The sequence below is a fragment of the Harpia harpyja genome, chromosome Z (genome assembly GCF_026419915.1).
Source record: "Harpia harpyja isolate bHarHar1 chromosome Z, bHarHar1 primary haplotype, whole genome shotgun sequence".
In the NCBI taxonomy this organism is placed as follows: domain Eukaryota; kingdom Metazoa; phylum Chordata; class Aves; order Accipitriformes; family Accipitridae; genus Harpia; species Harpia harpyja.
The window spans coordinates 105,312,144-105,328,141 of record NC_068969.1 but is presented as its reverse complement, the minus strand read 5'-3'; the positions used below and the strand labels follow the sequence as shown (position 1 = coordinate 105,328,141).

The following is a 15,998-nucleotide window of genomic DNA, read 5'->3' as shown; positions in this document are numbered from 1 at the left end:
ATAATACTTCATGTACTTCATCCATTTTGCAGACTGTACCATCTAACTTCTTGGACTTACATGTCTTGATACGGAGAATTAGGTGGTCATTGAGGGAGGGTAATGAGAGACTATGAAGCCAACATGAACACTGCTGTTTTACATCGGAAGCTATGCACTACTAATTTCTCCACAGAAAGACTATTGTTTGTCATACATTTGCTAGCCCAGATGAATATTGTCCTATATTTTTCCAAACTCTCTAGTGTAACTTACCTTTGACTTATAATAAACCTATTCATTCTCCAAGAACAATCCATTTGAAAACTCAGATTATAGCTTTGATTTTGCCTCTCTTTCCCACTTAAAACATTGTGTATGCACTGCTTTAGCTCCCAGCTAAGTGAAAAGGAAGGAGAAAAATTCTTTCATGTGCATTTACTACTGAATGGCTGCTAATATTAATACAGTTAATATTATCACTGTGTATTTCACCTTATTTAAATTCCAGCACAGATCATCGGTTAAAATGGATGTGGTTAGAAATTCAGTTTAACATAAAAACCAGAAGTACATGTTTTTAATAGCTGGATGTACACTAAATGCTTTACGGTCTCGTACTTCATGTTTTGAACCAGGATCAACAATGAAATCAACACAACATGATGGAACACACTCTTTAAGCAAGAAGGATTTTCCAAACACAACTAAGCTCTGAGATTACTGTCTGCAACTGAAATTGTTTTTCTCTTTGACTGTTAAACAGAGCTACGCTTCAGGAGATGCAGACAAATTGCTTTCTTTTCCTAGGCCAAGAAGAAACCCAGTCAGCACTGTATGGATTCTGCTCTCCATTGTTTCTGCTTACAATTGGAACAACATAGAAGAAACAGCAAAGCAGAGCAGTAGAGTGACATTTGCTACTGTTACTTTACAGAAGAAGACACCATTAGTTTGAAAACTGAAACCGAGCAAACAGAAAACGGACAGCAGAGAGAAAAAAAATCTGAGCAGAATTTGGGGAAAGTTTTTTTTACTGTAAATCAAAGTCAGCTCTGCTTATTTGGATGGTAAGCACAAGTCTCAGCCTCCTAGCATGAATTTTAAAGAGAGGAACCTGGAGTGACCCATATGGGCCTGCAGGAGACATAAGCAGCACAATCAAAGGTCTCCAGAGCAGACCTTCTCCCTGTCACTGACTTAGCACAAACCAAAGCCTTCTGCCATCACCAACAGTTCCAGCTGAAGTGACACTGGAATTGAACACTCAGCAATGACACACATTGAGAGAAAAGTCATCTCAGGACTCAGCGCACTGCCGTGGAGACAAAAACCAAAAGATCAAACTCAAGGCTGTGAGAATTCAGCACAATCTCAGTGAAACCCAAAATCACACGTGCCCCAAACGACCAGCATTATACAAGAGTGAGCGCAGTCTGAAATGAGATCTATCCCAGGTACAGTGTCTCTGCACATCTGCAAATCAGTGGTACGGGCCACACCAGGTATGTCACACACACCTGCTTTGTGTGACCTTGTTGCACACACACAGTAAGTGCTCTCCCACACATGCAATGACAGAAAACCATGCAAGCACAGAAGTCTCAGAGAATCTGTTGCCCACATGCTTTTCATACTGGGCAATGGCTTTCACAGCAGAATATGGGCAATCCCATCTTATCTGGGATGTCTAGCAAGCCTGATCTATTTTTCCAAGCGTAGTTTAAATATTTCATGGTCAACTACTTCCCAATAATTCTGTGCTACTACAATGAGCGAAGGCAATCTGAACTGACCCAAGACTGAATGGGCAATTTAAATACCTGCCTGTAAGGTGTTCCTCTTGCCCCCAGAGAGACCCATGCTTTACAGAGGGTGAGAGAGATTTTCCAAACTGAGGAAAGAAGGAAGGAAGGAAGGGGACAGGCTGTCAAGGGAAGATGCATCAGCTCCTGTAGCTTAGCTCCAAGTCTAGCTGGGAGAGTAGGCATCCTCCCTGGGGTGCGTGCGTGTGTGTTTTTGTTTGGTTTTGGCTGATGTTTTGTTTTCCTGGGTTCTACTTAAATAGAAGCCTGGAAGCATTTAAATTATAATTCTTGTGATGACCTCCCTTCCATCACACACGTATCTGTCACACAACCACCAACAAGATGGAATTTTTCTCTTTTTATGTCTATATTCTTTTTTTTTTTCCCTGCCTGCTCCATGCCCCTGGGTTTTTTTTCCTTTCTCTTCCTTGTTGCTCCCTATCTTTATCCTTCCATTCCTGCCTTTTCTGTCTTGCCTATTTTGACTGCAATCAGTACCCAGCTCAACTGGTCTCTATCACAATGGGAGCAGTAATACAAGTATTTATAACATCCTGCTGTTAGCAAGAGAGACTGCAATCACTTTTTTAAGGACAAAGCAGCCTGACCTTAGGGAGCATATACAATACTTAGGATAATTACAAAAGTCATATTCCCTTTGGCGGCCTATTTTTATTACATATTTCATATCAGCCACAGGAGGCCCTGGGGCTACTATTTTGTTTGTCTGGAGTCTCTAAGCTAGACGACACGCCCGGCAAAGTCAGTTCACATTTAACCCTATATTCTGTAGATGAAAACCATAATGCAATGCACCTGGATTTCATTATTGATCAAACCACCAAGGAGGGCACTTATCACAAAGCTCTTGGCTTGCCAGTTTTAAAATTCTCTAGGCTGCTTTGATGTGAACATCAAAAACTTCTGGACTACACGAACAACCATTTGCCAGACCTCATCCTTTAACTGTAGCATGTCCTACCTCAGCACACCACTCACAGTAATTATGCAATGGTCTGAAAGATCATTAATTATATTGGTTCATTTTGGAGTGAACTGGCTGTACAAAGGAGACACTGCACAGTAAACCCACAGCAGCACTGCGTTTTGCTGCAGGAGGCTTTGCTCCAGCCCATAGCATCCCCATCTGCTGAGATCCCAAGCATCCCTAACCTCACAGAAATTCAGTAAGAATTAAGATCCTTAGCCTTAGTACCTGAGACAGCAAAGTGACCCATAAAGTCATGGCCACCCAAAAGCAGAATGGAACCTACAGACGTATGCACGTGTGTGGCACTGGTGTTACTCTTAACCGGCAGATATTCACAATATGTCTCAGTAACTATGAGCAATCTGTTCCCTTGGCAATCACAGCAAAGGAAATCGAATTAAACTAAGGACTGACTGCAATCAGAACCATGACACTTCAAAGTACTACTTTCAAAGCAATAGGGAGAAAAAAATTCTAGTAAAGCTGGGAAAAACGTTTTAGCATCATTGTAGCATACACTGTTTTGTAAAAAAGTAGTGTACTGAAGCAAAAGTTTAATTTATTCATATGTAGAAAAGTCTACCTGTGATGACAATTTCCAGGAAGATTTTTTTACAATGTATATATACAACAGACAACAAAAACTTTTTAACAAGGGGAACACTTATGTTTGTTGCATCTCTTCATAAACACCGTGCTAGTGCACGAATTAGTAGAATTAATACTAGTGAGACTCAGAGAGCAGCACTCCTTCCACAGATGTGCCACATTGCAAAGCTGCTGAACACATCGTTTTCATGATGATGGTTTGATATGGAGTTCAAAAGGTCCAATACTATATGCATATTCACAGGCTTCTTCATAGGATGAATAAATTATTAAGTTCTGACACTCCTCATTTTGCATCTGATCACCAAGTAGCATTGCTGCAGCTGTTTTCAGCAGTGCTCATGGTCTACATGGGGATGTTTCAGTTGCTGATGCTACCCTGAGTGATGCACAGTTAGCAGCTCATGGCAGTTCACCACCGAACTATGTACAAAAGAAATACTGTTAGTTTTTTGAAACATAAAGAAACTCTTTTGGCAGATGTGGAATTACAGCTGTTGTGTGTGTCTAGTTTTCTAAAACCAAAACAAAATTCAAAGTCATATCCTCTCAAATTTTCAGCAAAATTCCACCATGGAGTGCATTTGCCTGCAAGATAACTGAAGATTAAGCAGTACTTTGCTCTAATCAGATAAATTTCTTGGGTTTACTGTTACATTATAATATATCAATTGGGGCTCCTTCCGTTCTATTAAAACTGAAATGGTTAGCAAACCTTCAGAAAGGAAACACAACAGCAACAATAAAAAAGAAATCTCTGAAAAGTCAGAAGATAAGATGACAAAACGTCATCCTTGCTTACTCCAGCTGAAAGCTTCAAAATTGTGTACAGCATTTTTTTGCCTGTTGGAAAGCTCTGCAACACGCTCGTCGAGTATCTGGGAACGAGGAATTGCATATGGTCCCCAAGGGCATATTAGTGAAAGTGCTGCTCTTTGTGAAACAGCTACAATCCAACTTACTTGCAATTACTTTTATCTTTTAAGAATGTGCAAAATGATACAGTCTATAAAAATAGTAGGCTCCACCAGCAATATCAGCATTCAAGAGAGTAAAAAGAAATGCTTTTTGAGGCATGCGATCTCTGGTTAGCATCAGAATTAAGTAGGGTGTAAGTAACCATGCATTCTCTTCTGCAATACATTTGAACTGTCTTTTTGTTATGAAGTGTAGAGCAATCTTTCACAGCAAAAGTTAAAACCTGAAATGTAGGGAGGGCCTCTGTAAAATACTTGTAGCTGCTAATTATCAGATGAAGAAGCTGACGACCTACATTGAAATGTGTTCATTCTATTTAAAAGACCTTTTGCTTGCGAAATACTACAAAAAAAGTTACTGATTAAGTTCTAAGCCAAGATTTAAGCCCCATAATATGGGGCTTATTTGCAGATATAACACGTAAAATTTGCCTCATCTTTACAAAGATTTTACCATCACTAGCTAGGACTATTCTGCCAAGCACTCTTATTCCAAACCTCCTACTCTTTGCTGGTCCCACAGAAGGAAGGAGCAGGAGCAGCCTCCAAAACTACACACACAGAATTATTAATATGTTTCTTGAGGAACTTGCACACTTCATTTTCAGAAAAAAATGCAGGAAATAGAGATGATCACCATGACCTCAGAGAAAGATGGATAATTTCTCTCACCAGGTCAATAGTCTATTTGTTTAAAAAAATCAGTTTTGTCAACAAATTGAGTCAATTTTATTTGCAAGTTGAGAGGGAATGACTAATAGTTTCAGCTGAATAAAAGAAAAAACCCCTTCCCCTTGCCCATGAAGGCAATGGCTAAAGTGTTCCTCCAGGCTACGCAGATTGCAGGTTCAAATTTTCATCTGCCTGATTCATGCATGCTGGTTTCCTTAATTTAGCCCTTTATTTTTATAAAAAACTTCTGGAAAGGAGCAAAACTATTTCTTTCAAGTCAATTTACAATATTTAAGTGTCTAGTAGACAAAGAGATTTTCAAAGTCAGGGGATACAAATAGTGTCATTTTCCCATCTGTTTCATGCTTGAATCTTCCTACAACTGGTGACGGGCAAACAGCTTTCCACTAGCAAGTGTTTCTGTTAAGTGTGTATATTGTCTTTCTGAATCATTTTCACTACACTCTTTGAATTCTAACTGAATATAATATTTAGCTCTCCTAATATACAAGAGTTAATTAGGTCATCAAGTTTTGCTGGCTTTTAAAAAGGAAGCAACTCCAATTAATAAATTGTACCAGATTAGATGTTGAGCCTCCTGAACTTGGAAGTGGAACTACCATGCCCTTACGGGAACACAGCTACATGATCAGGATAAAGCAAGGGGATGCCTACTCCAGATGCTGCTTTTCCTTCTGGAACACAGAATCAATGTACAGTAGCACTGTTTAAAATTAAAATGAATGAAGGACTGTAATGAAAAGGACTGCTGCTAAGATGTACAAACTGAATTGTCACGTGCAAGTGATAACACACGGAAGCACTGAAAAAAACTGCAGCAACATTCATGTAATTAAACATGCTAACAAATTGTTTAAAAGTCTATCTGAGAGTGAAACAGGTTAACATCACATTCAAATAGCTGGAGAAGACAGTAACATGATTGGGGCCTCATAGTCTCATGCTGTCCAAATTTCATCAGATTTGATTAATTTTGCATACAGAAGGAATCCAAAGTCTTACTGGACTAGGACATTATCAAAATATCTGCAGAAATTACTCTCCTTACCTACATGATGGGGCCATTAGTACCAGGTACTTTGTGCAGTTACATACAAGAGTTTAAATGAGATTTGCACTGAAAAGATACTGTACAAGCTCCCACTGCTTTTTGCATCTGTTCCTCTGTACTCTTATGAAAATAAATACGGAGAACATCTAAAAAAATACAGATCAAACTAAGCCAAGGGCCAGACTGCACACATGCAAAAAGGAAAAATACATCTAATTATGTACAAGGTTGCTATGACCACAGGGAAAAATGCCAATATATTCTCAGTGCTTGGCCCCACTTTTGGCTTGGCCCTCTACTTGGCTCATCTTTATTCATGAGTAAATCTTGTTAAAAAAAAATTCAAGAAATATTTTTTGTGATGAAAAGATGCTATTTTTATTGAAGTGCTCTGCAAACATGCTGATTTTCATGAAAAATTCCAGCAGGAGGAATAAAAGGATGAAATTGTTTTCAGTCAAGAATTTACACTCTGAAAAACTAATTTTGCTCAGGAATTTTGACATCTGACTTCAAATGTATTTCTTTTGTTATTTAACTAATTCCACAGCAGATCATTAGTAGTGGTGCATGTTGCCTTATGCCTGAGATGTTATGACATGAGATAAATTTTGTGTCCGTTTGTTTAATTTCTAGACAAAAGGTACTTTGACCTAGTAAAGAAATTAGGTGTGTGTGCTAATAGTAAATAGCATCAATGACATCAACTATCATTTTAAACTACCTCTAACAATGTATATAAATTACTATATTATTCATAACTATTCTTATTATGAAATACTGTGAAAAAACTGTCTAGGAAGATAAAAAATTAAATTTTTTAAGAATAAATATGAGAACACTAAAATCAAGTTCCTCAGACACCTGGAGGGAAAGTTCCTTAAAGACATAGCTCAGTTTCTATCCAGCTGAAATTTTTTAAATGTTCACTGTCACTCCAGATGTGAAAACTGAATCCTAAATGTCGTGGTTTAACCCCAGCCAGCAACGAAGCACCACGCAGCCGTTCGCTCACTTCCCCCACCCCCCAGTGGGATGGGGGGAGAGAACTGGAAGGAAAAAAAGTAAAACTCGTGGGTTGAGATAAGAACAGTTTAATAGGACAGAAAGGAAGAAAATAATACCTGAACGTCCTATGAAATAAAACCCACCTTGAGGCACCACAGGATTAGTCAACACTTGCAAGTTTCCTGTCATCTTGTTGACAGCCTCAACCTCAAAATATTAATGAATCTTAAATTAAAACATGTTCTGCCAAGGTTAATCCCACGTGCCTGCTGGAAGCACACCTTGCTACCAGGAGCAACGGGGATGCTGCTCTTCCCCTACGGTTCACCATCACAGCTGGGTGATGCTGCTGGTCCATGTCAGAGCGTGGCACACCTCCGAGGGGCAGGACCAGCAGCGCACTGCAGCACAGGTATGTCCTCCGTGCAGAGCTGCTCTGCTGAGCCACACACCTCTGCTTCGGAGATGCTGCCCTGCTCTTGTGCATACGACATCATGAAAGAGAGTTCGCACGGTGGGGGATGGAGCCCTCCTCATCCAACCCTAAAGGTTAGACCTTGAAAACACATGATTACATAGCAATTGATTTTTTCTTTTTTTAAAGCAAGGCAGCTCTAGCAGTCATATATCCAGAAAAGATTTGAAAACATGCACCAAAACAATCGAGAGTGCAATGCAGCTATTTGGAAATGCTTATTCACAGTCTGTGCTGGTTTGGGATGGTGAATACTGCTTGGGATTGTGCAGGGGGAGAGCCGGCGAGGGAAGGATGGCTCAGCACAACCAGAGCCCAAAGGTCAGAAATACCTCAGCAAGGATGAAAGAAAGTGGGACTTGGCAGCTGGACAGAGTCCTGCTTTCTTTGTACGGTGGCCCGCAGCAGCCGGTGGAGCCTGTGAAGTCCTCATCCATTACACACAAAGCAGACCCACTTTGCTCAGACAGATTCGGGGACATGCAGTAACTAGCAGGACGGTCACGTGTGCGCTGCTTTATGCGGCTCCTACTCTGGCTTCTTCCTTCAGTAACTCCCCACTCAGCACAACCTTGCTCACTCCAGTGGTCTGCTCCCACACCAGAGAAACACTGCAGGTTCAACCAAATACTCTCCTTCCCTGCAAAACCTACACACTGTCTCTCTCCAAAAAGTGCTCTGTGCTGCTACAGAGCTGCTTATAAGCGGGCTCTGCCTCACCTTCACAGGGAGAGGAGAGAGCAGGTAAGGGAAGCAGGGAAGAGTGGTCTCCAAGCCCTGCAGAGCCCTTCCCAGAGGCTGTAAGGATGCTAACGCTGCTGAGAACTGGGCAGTGGTGTGACAGCTTCTCAGGTGGCTATTGCTGCCGGGGGGCATGAACCAGCCCCGAGCGTGTGAGCAAGGGACAACACCACTGCACCATGTGTCTGCAGCTCTCTGGTATTTATGCCAAACAGAAAACACTCTGAGAAGCAATGGATGATCTCTGTAACACTTTTCACAAGCATTAATGTGCCTTATCGTATTTTTGGTATATATAAATGGCTCCGTGCCACACGCAGTCATACACACACAGGCAGAGCACAGTTGCCTCCACAAAGTAACCTCTCACAAGAAGCAGTTCTCGTACATGAAACATCTCATCTGTGGGGATGGGACTAATCCGAGGACATCAGTGAAGAGATATGTGTGTGCTCATACTTTGTGTATATTTCTCCAAAAGCACATCTAATGTCAACTGTTCTGGACATTTGTCATCATTAAACCAGCTTTAAAATTCTTCCGAAAAACAGACGATGTTTCTCAACTACACAGCCGAAAAATGAAAACTCAGGGTTGGATTCGTCTTACTAAATTTGAGAGGCCTCTGACGAAGTCTCCCCCAGAGCTGGTCGCTGAAGAAGTTACTCATTCTGAGGGTATGATTCATCTACCTAAATGCAAATGGCTTTCAGGTTGCATTAATCCAGTTGATCCCACTGATTATCCTGCAACCGATGCAGCTACAGCTCCAACGCACTCCTAGACATCCAGGTCAGAGGAAGCCTCTCTCGCTGCATGGATGACTGATGGCCAGGACATGGCTATCAAAACCACAGGCACCCTCTCCGGCGATGCCCTTTGAGGTGACATTTGCAACGAGTTACTAAATCCTTTCGCTGGGGCAACAGCCGGACTTGCCAAGGGAGATGCCGAACGCGAGAGGGATGCGAGCAAGTTATCTGTTTCCCTAGTGCGTGGGGCGGTAGAAATGTCGGGGTGGGTTAGCACAGAGCAGGGGGGAGGCAAACAGATGCCACAGCTGCCGTCCCCGCGCCTGACACCAACACGCGTGTGCCCCCCGCACTCCCCCTCCCGCCCTCGGGGTTGGCGGCGGGGGGGCGGAGGCGCAACACTTTCCCCGCGGGCAGCGAGCCCCGAGCCGCGGCCACGCGTGTGCCCCGCGGCTCCGCGTACCCACACACCCACCCTCCGCGACCCACCCCCCCCTCCTCCCCCGCCGCGACGCTCACCTGAAGCAGGTGGTGAGCTCGCCCGTGGGTTTCAGGCAGGGGTAGCGGGTGGTGGCGATTTTGTTCTCGGAGCAAACCTCCCTGCAAGGCGGGGAGTCGGATTATTAAAAAAGAGGGTGAAAAAAGAAAAAGGAGGTGGTGGATGGGGGGCGCGGGAAGGAAAGGCACAGAAACAGGAGCACGGGGGTCCGCGGCCGGGGGACACCCACCTGTCGCCGTCCTGTGGCTCCTCCCGGTAGGTCCAGGCGTGCCCCAGCGCCAGCAGCAGCAGCAGCCGGAGCGGGGCCAGGCTGCCGGCCGGCCGCCCCATCGGGCCGCCTCTCCCCTGCGCGCCGCGCCGGCTCTGCCCGCCCCGGCCGGCGGCGGAGCTGCGCCGACCCGCCGCTCCTCCCGCCCCGGCGGAGGGCCGCCCCCCGCCGCCGCCAGATGTGCCCGCGGGGAGGGGCCGCGCCCGCCCAGATGTACCGGCAGATGCGGCCCCGCGGCGGGGCGGGGCGGGGCAAGGCGGCCAGATGTGGCGGGGTCGCGGCAGATGTGGGGTGGGGGTGAGGGGGCATCGACGGCCGCCCCCGCCCAACAGCCCCCGGTCCCCTCCCGGCCGCAGGGAGCAGGGGGAAAGGGGGGGGTGCCCGCCCCAGGGTGAGCGGGGCAGAAAGGGATGGAAAGGTCCGAAACCGCGGGGGTGACCAGCGGCTCTCGGTGCACCATCACTGATGCTTTCCAGATTCGGCGTTATCTTAAATCTCTTTCCCAAAGGAACGGAGCAGTTCAAAGCATCTCAGCTGCGACGGCTGTTTATCCTTCTGTAGGGCTGCCACTTCCCCGCCATTCATAAAAAGGACATTAACGACAACAGACTTTGATAAAGCAGTGCATCAGGTCTGGCCCGCTGTACCATATCCTGTTTTCACGGTTAAACTGCCTGGGACCAGGGGAGCAAACCTGCAAAATGGTGCTGCCTTGGCAAAGCGTTTGGCCCATGCATTGGCTTGGATCACCACCTAACTTCCTACAAGTAGGAAAGGCTCCAGGGAAATGAGCGTGTGCAAATCTGCCTTACTAGCACTTTCACCTGTAGTATAAATAACCTCATTTTACAGACAGAAAGAACAGGGAAATGCGAGCAACGGATCGTACTCGTGTATTATTACAACCAGAAAAGTCAGGGACATGCAAGTAACAAACTGTAACTCCTCTATTAAACCAGCACAGAAGTAGTAAAGGGGTGTAAGAAGACTCGAGCAACTTCCTTTCCATTTTTCGCTCTGCCACAGGCAACATTTGAACAAGTCACTTCACCATTGTGTGCCTCAGTTTCCCCTGTCTGTAACAGGAAGACCCTAATAGCAAGTTAAATAAATAAATAATGGAGATCCCCATATATGAGTAAGCTACGATTAAACTGTTAATCCCTTCAGTATGTTGTCCAGTACCCAGAAGAAGGCTAATGATAGGTGGACTCTTACTTTGGAAACTCTGGGACTTGTCAGAAGTTTTCCCTGACTTGCGCAGCATCTGCTGTCACCACAGTCTGCTGTCTCTCTGTGAACTGCCAACTTCAAGGTATTTCTCTGCTCTAGGTGCCACTGCATATTCTCTCTATTCCTGTGCTCGGTTAAGCAAAGCAATTCTGCATGGCAGATTTTTTTTCCCCTACTTGTTTTTGCTTTTGCTGTTGAGAGGATGTTTTAGATGTTTATTCGATTGTAATTACTTCTTTTCCTTTATACAAATAACAAGTAAGCAAAGACAGGACTTATTATCTTGAAGCCAGACAAGACTGTGGGTGTTTCTTGCAGGGCTAAGCCCTTGTCTCTCTCAGACAGCCGCTCCTGATTTGGCGATAACAGGAACAAAAGCAGGACCTGGGTGCTTGGACCCAAGCGCTCAGGAGACACCTGTCTCCACACCATGTTCTTTACTCTCCTGCTCCAAGTAGAAAGTATCTAGTGACAAGTTCTGAAATGAAGAGAGGTTTGCACTGCTGTAACCCCTGTGATGTCTATAGATAACAAAGGATTTAATTTACCACATTCCAGAAGTGGTCACAGTCTCTCCAAAAAGCTCAGTTTTTTTAAGAAATTGAATCATACCTGAGCACAGAGCTGAAATCCTTTGGATGATTTTCAGCCCATACTCAAGTGCCATGACTTCGAAAGGGTTCTGATTCTAAAAGGAACCCTATATAGGCCTTGCATAAGTATGCTCCCAAGAAGGTTTTTCTTTTTTTCCAGAACTTTTGCCATCCAATGCAGATCTGATTCACTACCTGAACTGCTTAACTCGGCTCTCTGCCTTTTCTTTGATGCCTGCCACCCACATAGCACTGTATGAACACACTGTACTATCTTTTTAATTAAAAATATTATATCAGCTTATATATGTATTTATTTAATTCATGCATACAGTTTTGTTAATTTAAACAAGGTAACCTGCAGGTGAAGCTAATCCTGTACTCAACTCTTTGCCAAAGCAGGGCCCAAACTTACATATAAAAAAGAATTTATGTGTGATCAATAGTTGATAGAAAAGAGAGGTTAAACAGCACCATACGTTGCAGCTGGTAACCCTATTACAGCTGAATACATTGAAGTTGAGAGTTTCGTCATTTTGCTTCATCAGCTTCATCTCAGCTTTAATGACCATGCAGCCAGGGCCATCCTGAGAACAAGCCTTGCTTCCTGGAAAGTGTTGAAGGGTGGCAGTGGTTAAGGAACACTGAAATGTTCCTGTTGCCTCAGGGAAGGAACAATCTGGGACTGTTTGCATATATAGTAAATAAGCAGAATGATTTCTCGTGCGAGGGATGCTTTTCCTTGTGCGGGGTCATGTTAGTTTTGACTTCCTCAACTCAAGCACTTATGAAGTTGATTAAGCTGCACACTGAATTTTGGAACGCTCTCAAAGAAAAGAATAAGGAATTCAATGTAGTAAAGTGCTTATCAGAAGTTTTATTTATACTGTTTATGTAGGAAGAAGCATTGTTTCCTGCAGTTCATTCATAATGATGATGTTAAATTAATAATGCAAATTCAAGTTTCTTTCCTGGATTTTGCTGGTAACTGGAATATCTCAAAAGCAAGCTTTGATCACTGCCTCCAAAGGAGGCTCTTTCAGAAGTGCACTTCCATAGTGGAAAGGCACAACCTCTGTACACTGCAGAACAGGAGAAGGGTGTACAGGGCACCCATGACTCTTTAGAAATACACTGAGGTAATCTGTGTCCATGAAGAGCTCACAAGATCTTGAGCAGTTATTATATTATTCCATTACTCACAGACCTCCATCAGAGCTGTTTTATTAGGCTCAGTACAAATGCACAGAGAGGTTTGAAAGTTTAATGGTGATCCTGAACATAGAAGATAATTTTTCCCTACTTCCTATCCACCCCTTTAAAAGTACAATGACCATCATGTTGGGGGGCGGGGGGGGTGTCAGGGTTTTTTTTTTGTTTGGTGTTTTTAGATGTTTCACTGGAGTCCTCAGAGGTATGCGCTGTGATTTTTCTTAATCCGTTTACAACTGACATTTTCATTACTGTATTTTCTAACTGCTTCAATTAAAAAGCAAGTAACCAGTTATTGTAAATAGTCTTAATCCCACTACAGCATTGTGTTTGCATCAAGTGCCTTGGTGGCAGCTCCGCCAGATCTCCAGCTGTCGGCATTGACATGTTCAGGGAGATCAGAGCAGGACTGAAGGTGTAAACAAACAGAAAACAGAGGTTTTAAGGAACATCTTGGGCCTAGGATGCTTTACGGATTTGAAAGGTCTTGTGTTGGTCATTTGTGAGCTAGGTTCCCTTCCAGGTGAATGCCCAGGCTGAACATGTCTAGATCCAGACTTGTACTTCCAAGGAATATTGCACAACCCAAGCTCAGCTAAACATTCACCCAGGCTTGGGCAATGTGGGGATTTCCTGCGCAATTTCAACTGCAGGAGGCATCTAGAGCAGTGTCCCATCTCAGAAAAACGCCTGAACCAGAGAGTACAGAGAAAAACATGTATGTCCTGAATAATTATATCTAGCTCCCTCGAGGTGGAATTTCTTCTTAACTTCTCTGTGATTAACAGAGTTGCCTGGTCTGTAAAAGGCTGTGTGAAGCAAGAAACAAATAGGCAGAGCAAAGGCAAAGAGTGAAAGCCAAAGCTGTCAGAGATGATCCACGAGTCCACAGGGAGCAGGTCTGGGACAGTATGGAAGAGAGAGAAAGGAAAGAAAAAAAGAAAGAGGAAGAAGCAAAGGAAAACCAGGGAAGAGAAAGGAGCTGAAGAAGTGTCAGGGAACCTTGCAGCAGGGGCTGATGTCTGCCCAGGTCTAAACAGGTATTACATCCTGAAGGAGCATGGTAGAGCAGCCAGCATAGCATCTGTCAGAGCAGGAAAAAGGTAGGAAGGGATGCTGAGAAGACAGTGGTATGGTCACAGCAGCACCCAGTTATGTTTGGGTGGCAAAGAACAGAGGACAAGGAGAAAGGCTAAAAAGCTGGGGGAAGGCACTTACGCTTCTTATCTCTTTGTACCAGACATCCTGTATCATATCTTGAACAGATGAGAAACTGAGAAAGTTAAAATATTTTATTTATTTTGCCTAGTAGGTACAAAGTGTCATCTTACCTCTGGAGCCCAACATGTGAAATACACCACAGAACATTCATTAAATAAAAACACTGAGGCAGAGAGAAGATACTTCTAATCACAAACACTGTCATGGCACTTAATCCATCTAGGAGACAAAAGTCTCTGCTTTCTGTCAGAGGCATTTTTAGCAGCATGTGTTAATGAAGGACCGAGGTAGTTAAAATGTGATGCAACTGTTTTTAAAATAGCCATGGAAAAAGGCACCTTGGAAAACATGCAATGGTGACCATCAGGCATTGCCTCCAGAAAGCATCATGGCTACAGAAAGGAATTGCCCCAGACTGCTTCCTCCACTTCACAGATAATTACAGGGCTCATCTTAGATTAGCAGCAAAAATAAACACCTTTTTAAAATATCAGCTAAAACAATAGCACTGCTGACCAAGCAGAAAATAGGTAAATGATAGCTCTAATCCACCAAAAACAAATCCTGATGGATACATGGGACATAGCATGACACTAACCAGAGCTGACTTATTTTCTCGAGGGTTAGGTTTGAATTCCATTTTGTTATAAGAGATTAGAGCTGAAGAATGCAAAATCTTCCATGGTATCCCAGCTATCAAACAGCATCGGCCTGTGAGGTGCGTATGTGCTGCTTGTCTTTCCAGGCTCCTTTGACAAGGCTTGGGCCATTGCTCTAAGTGCACAAACAGCAAGATAAACAGATCCCTTCTACCCAGTCTTTGTAACAGTTAGAACGAAGTCCCTGTGCTTCTGAGGTTTACGAGGTTTTCCACCTAAAGTAGCAATTGCTCCTGTGATTATCATCCCATAGCAGTGGTGTGCTCTAGAAGCCCTGGGTAGCGTGGAAGACTTTGGAAGGTCACTGACCAAGAAATCACTTTTTAACCACAGACACACACAAATACCTGCACAGTTCCCACGTGTGTGTACAAGAAACAGAACAGGTGGGAAACTAGGTCTGATGATACATAAGCAACTAAAATTTGGGCACTTGTTCTTCTGTTTGCAAGCTCACATCATGGTGGCAGCACAGAGGAGGATGGTCCTAGGAAGTATTCCTTTTTTTCCTAAACAAATTAGGTGGTCCTTTGATTAAAAAAGCTGTGGGAGCCCTGTTGTAACATGCAAGTTGCTGGCAAAGGAAGCGCAAAACTCAAGACTGTTGCATGTGCATGCCACAAAACAGCTCATAAATGGCCAGAGTCTACCCACCACCCACCACCCCCCCGCCATTTTGGATCATGATAGATCCCCAGCAAGGTGGGGGAGTTGTTTTTGAAAACTGCATGCTGACAAGTACAGAGACTAAACATAAAGGCTTGAGCAAGAGGAGACCTTAGTGAAACATCTGTGTTAACTGAAAATTTACAACTAAAGGGTGTTTTGTTTGTTTGTTTGTTTTTAATTAGATATGGTTAATCAACAAGCCTTTATTTTGGAATATGGAATACTGCTCACAGAAGAACAAAGATGTATCAGTTTTAGTCAATGGTTTGCAAATGCTAGGAAAGATGTTCCAGTGAGTAAGGCATCAAGCCACATATGTGGAAGACATCAGAAGAAAACAGATGAAGAAACCATCCAAAAATGTGCTTTTCAACATGCTCACACACACATGTAATTCCCATGCATACAAGTAAACGAAACAGGAGAAAAGGTTTTCAATTACTTCCTCTGCCTCAGTCTGCTTGTATGACCTTGGGTAAATGACGTAGGCCCAGAACTTTTACAGTCTAAATATCTCTAAGCATGTAGGTCGTAATCTCTGAACCTCAGCACGCTGTCTA

General features: G+C 43.5%; 1 protein-coding gene across 1 annotated transcript in view; it reads right to left on the bottom strand.

The window, feature by feature from the left end:
• CCBE1 (collagen and calcium binding EGF domains 1) overlaps positions 1-9,963 on the bottom strand; it is a 100,077-nt gene extending 90,114 nt beyond the window's left edge. The window contains exons 1-2 of the mRNA XM_052775633.1: positions 9,813-9,963; positions 9,604-9,684 (exon numbers count right to left, since the gene is read on the bottom strand). Coding sequence (XP_052631593.1) covers positions 9,604-9,684; positions 9,813-9,913 — 182 coding nt within the window. The 5' untranslated portion in view covers positions 9,914-9,963. The remainder of the gene's footprint in view (positions 1-9,603; positions 9,685-9,812) is intronic.
• Positions 9,964-15,998: the final 6,035 nt, after the last annotated feature.